Raw genomic sequence first — 5,000 nt, forward strand, 5'->3', positions numbered from 1 at the left:
CTCTCTGGTCAACAAAAGCACCTTGAGGATTCTGGCGGGAACTCTCGTTCAACCCTTTTTCGATTATGCATGCACCTCCTGGTACCCTAGCACCTCCAAAACCCTCAAATCTAAACTCCAAACATCTCAGAACAAGCTAGTCAGGTTACTTCTAGACCTCCACCCCAGAACCCACCTCACTCCTACCCACTTCTCTAAAGTGGGCTGGCTCAGGGTGGAGGACAGAGTTAAACAACTTGCACTGAGCCTAGTCTATAAAATCCGCTACACCTCCCTGATACCGAAGTACATGTCAAACTACTTCCTTAACGTAAATGACCGCCATAACCACAACACCAGGGGGTGCTCCACTAACCACGTTAAACCCAGATTCGGAACTAACAAAGGTCTTAACTCATTCTCTTTCTATGCCACATCAATGTGGAATGCGCTCCCAACAGGTATAAAAGAAAGGGCATCTCTATCCTCCTTCAAAACCGCAATAAAAGTTCACCTCCAGGCAGCTACAACCCTAAACTAACACCCTCCCCGGATTGCTAATAATCAAATGTAAACAATCAAATGCAGATACTTTTTCTTTTTCTTATGCCTTCTGATCTCTCTCTCTCTCTCTATGTCCACTACTTGATGTCCACCCCCCCCTCCACACCCCTGATTGTAAATAATGTAAATAATTCAATGTGATTATCTTGTGTGATGACTGTATTATGATGATAGTATATATGATAGTATATATCTGTATCATGAATCAATTTAAGTGGACCCCGACTTAAACAAGTTGAAAAACTTATTCGGGTGTTACCATTTAGTGGTCAATTGTACGGAATATGTACTTCACTGTGTAACCTACTAATAAAAGTCTCAATCAATCAATCAATCAAAACCGTGGGCTCCAGATGGAAAGATGGGTCGAGCACTATCAGGAACTCTACTCCCGGGATATTGCAGTCAATGACATTACAATTGAAAGTATCGAGAACCTACCTGTCGTGGATGATCTCGACAAGCTCCCAACCTTAGCGGAGCTCAAGAAGGCAGTCAACTCCCTTACCTGTGGCAAAGCTCTGGGGAACGATGGCATTCCCACTGAGATTATCAAGAACAGTAAGGACACTGTTCTTCTAGACCATCTTCATGAGCTTCTATGTCAATGCTGGGATGAAGGAACAATTCCTCAGGATATGCGTGACTCAAACGTCATCGCACTGTACAAAAATAAAGGAGATCGCAGCGACTGCAACAATTACCGTGGAATATCCCTCCTAAGCACTGTCGGGAAGACATTCGCTAGAGTGTTACTCACCAGACTGCAATTGCTTGCGGCCCGTGTATATCCAGAATCGCAATGTGGATTCAGGTCGGGGAGATCGACCATCGACATGATATTTTCTATCAGACAATTACAAGAGAAATGCCGTGAGCAGAGACAACCATTGTATATCGCCTTCATCGACCTTACAAAGGCCTTCGATTTAGTTAGCAGGAAGGCTCTCTTCAAGCTTTTGCACAAGATAGGCTGCCCACCAAAGCTGCTAAAGCTGATAACATCATTCCATGAAGATATGCAAGGAACTATCCAGTATGACGGCTCCGCATAAGCCCCATTCCCAATTGAGAATGGAGTGAAGCAAGGATGCGTGCTTGCTCCTACGCTCTTCGGAATCTTCTTCTCGTTGCTATTGTCAGAAGCATTCAAATCATCTGACGATGGTGTTTACCTGCACACAAGGAGCGACGGGAAACTGTTCAAGCTCGCACGTCTCCGGGCAAAGACTAGAGTGCGTAAAGTCCTCATCAGAGAGATGCTCTTCGCAGATGATGCTGCTCTGGCCTCACCATCAGAGGAAGCACTACATAGGCTGATCAACAGCTTTTCTGATGCATGCAAAGACTCAAGAAGACAAACATTATGGGACAAGATATGCGCAACATTCCAAGGATCTCCATTGGAAACCACACCCTGCAAGTTGTTGAGAACTTCACCTATCTTGGCTCAACCATATCCAGCAATCTCTCTCTCGATGCCGAGATCAACATCCGCATCGGCAAAGCATCTACAACGATGGCTAGACTCTCCAAGCGTGCTTGGGAGAACAGACTGCTAACCATCAACACGAAAAATAACATCTATCAAGCCTGTGTTCTTAGCACTCTACTTTATGGCAGTGAGTCACGGACCTCGTATGCACGCCAAGAGCGCCGTTTGAAGTCATTCCATCTTCAGTGCCTAAGGCGGATTCTGGGAATTAAATGGCGGAATCGCATCCCGAATAAGGATATCCTCGAGAAAACAGGAATGAAGACAATCTTCGCTCTCCTTACACGACGACGTCTGAGATGGCTTGGCCATGTAAGTCGAATGGATGACACTCGCATTCCAAAAGACATCCTGTACGGAGAACTGGCCTCTGGAACAAGGGCTGTGGGAAGACCTGTCCTTCGATTTAAAGATGTGTGTAAGCGTGATATGAAGGCCAGTGACATCAACCCATTAAACTGGGAAGCTTCTTCAGCTGAACGTGGGAAATGGAGGAAGTTAGTGGAGGAGGGCGTACATCAGAGTGACTTAAGAAGAGTAAGACAATGGGAGGAGAAGCGTGAACGTAGAAAGCGAACAGTCACACCCCCACTGAATCAACCAACAATACAATATGTGTGCAGGAACTGCAACAAAGCATGTCTGTCAATAATTGGCTTATATAGTCACAACAGGCGTTGCACAGGAATTGACATTTGAGCGCAAAACTCTATTGTCTCTCGAGACAAACAGATGCCAGTAGTAATACAACTGGATTTAATAATAATAAAAACATATAGTCATAATATTAATAATGCCAACAATTATAATTATAATAATAATACTACCAACAATAATAGAGAAGAAACAAGTTAAACTAAATGGACAATTTCTTGAAATTATTATAAGTATGATATAATTATGGTAGTAAAAATAACGGCAACAATAATAAAGAAAAATTATTTAACTAAATAAACAATTTCTTAAATTTGTTCAATATATGATGACGATGATGATAATAGTAATAATAATACCAAAAATAATAAATAAAAAATTTAAAATAATTTCTTGAAAGTATTGAATGTATAATAACAAGTAATACAACTGGATTTAATAATAATAAAAACATATCATCATAATATTAATAATACCAACAATAATAATAATAATAAGACTACCAACAATAATAGCGAAGAAACACGTTAAACTAATGGGAACATTTCTTGACATTATTAAATACAATTATAGTAGTAGTAGCAGTAGTAGTAATAATAATAACAATAATAATAACGGCAAAAATAATAAAGAAAAAATGTTAAATTAAATAGGCTATTTCCTTAATTTACTAAATGTATAATAACAGTAATAAAAATAATAACAACAAATAATGTTGATATTAATATTTCCAACAATAATAAATACAAAATTGTTTAACTAAAATAACATTTCTTGAATGTAATAATAAAATAATAATCATCATCTTAACAATACATTAATATTACGCTATTATTATTAATGATAATATAAACAATAACAAAGAAAAAAACGAAGTTATTGAATATAATAGTAATAATGCAAAATATAATAAAGAAAACAATTTTAAACTAAATAATACAAAACTAATAATAATACAATTTGATATTACAAATATTTAGTAATTTAAAAGAAATTAAATCTAAAGTCAATATTTTAGAATCGTATTTAAAAACAAATTGGAATTAAAAACTCAGTGTTCTGGATTTACTTTCCTGTGTTTTACTTGCAACACAACAACAACACAACTAATTGGCCTTCATCATTTCTAATTTTGTCAGGATTGAAAACAGCGCTATATATATATATATATATATATATTTATTTTTTTTACATTGCTAATAGTTTTCTTCTTCAATGAAGAATACTTTTTAAGTTACGGGCACTAATTAAAAATGCCTTTGCACTAAAGTGAAATTAAATCCGAAACATTTTTTCCTGCTCGTCTTGAATAATTCACTTCCACTAATTGCCTCCGGGATTCTTTCGAACAAAAGTCACTCTTTATTCAACTCCGTCATAGTCCATCGCGTTTATCGCAGGAAGGCAAACACCGCTTGCTAAAAATAGCTTCCTATTTTCCCCCGGTGCAGTTCCTCCAGGCAACCCCATCATCGATGCCCGCGATGAGGTTCTGAGCGAGGGCAACGAGACGGAGATGACCTGCAGCGCCATGAGCAGTAAGCCTGCCGCAACCATCAGATGGATGAAGGGCGATAAGGAGCTGCCAGGTCGGTGTTTTCCTTTCACACTCTTCCATTGTTCCTTCTCTCTTTTCTTGGAAATGAATGCCTTTTTTTTTTTAGATTTTAGATCACAGTTCATCTTGTAGGTGTTTGGCTTTGCTTCTGAAGGATTGTTTTTTTCTTTAAGGTGAACAGACTCAAGGGATAAAAGTCGTTTCAACACTTTTACGGTCACTTTTGAGGTTTGCGCAATAAGTTCTACTAGCTCAGGGGTCGGCAACTTGCGGCTCTTTAGCGCCGCCCTAGTGGCTTTCTGGAGCTTTTTCAAAAATGTATGAAAAATGGAAAAAGATGAGGGGAAAAAAATATATGTTTTGTTTTAATATGGTTTCTGTAGGAGGACAAACATGACACAAACCTCCCTAATTGTTATAAAGCACACTGTTTATATTAAACATTAGAGATGCCAATAAATGCTTTAAAACAGTGGTCCCCAACCACCAGGCCGCGGCCCGGTACCGGTCCGCGGACCGATTGGTACCGGGCCGCACAAGAAATGTAAAAAAAAATATATATATATATATATATATATATATATATTTTTTTAATGAAATCAACATAAAAAACACAATGTATACATTATATATCAATATAGATCAATACAGTCTGCAGGGATACAGTCCGTAGGCACACATGATTGTATTTATTTATGTAAAAAAAAAAAATATATATATATTATTATTATTTTTTTTTTTTTTAAATAC

At 37.8% G+C, this 5,000-nt stretch overlaps 1 protein-coding gene across 4 annotated transcripts in view; it reads left to right on the forward strand.

Annotated features, from left to right (window-relative positions):
• LOC133651096 (cell adhesion molecule 1-like) overlaps positions 1 to 5,000 on the forward strand; it is a 1,249,207-nt gene that overhangs the window by 974,356 nt on the left and 269,851 nt on the right. For all 4 annotated transcript variants that reach the window (XM_062049037.1, XM_062049038.1, XM_062049036.1 and 1 more), the window contains exon 5: positions 4,144 to 4,281. In XM_062049037.1, coding sequence (XP_061905021.1) covers positions 4,144 to 4,281 — 138 coding nt within the window. The remainder of the gene's footprint in view (positions 1 to 4,143; positions 4,282 to 5,000) is intronic.

This window comes from Entelurus aequoreus, linkage group LG05, assembly GCF_033978785.1.
Source record: "Entelurus aequoreus isolate RoL-2023_Sb linkage group LG05, RoL_Eaeq_v1.1, whole genome shotgun sequence".
Lineage (NCBI taxonomy): Eukaryota > Metazoa > Chordata > Actinopteri > Syngnathiformes > Syngnathidae > Entelurus > Entelurus aequoreus.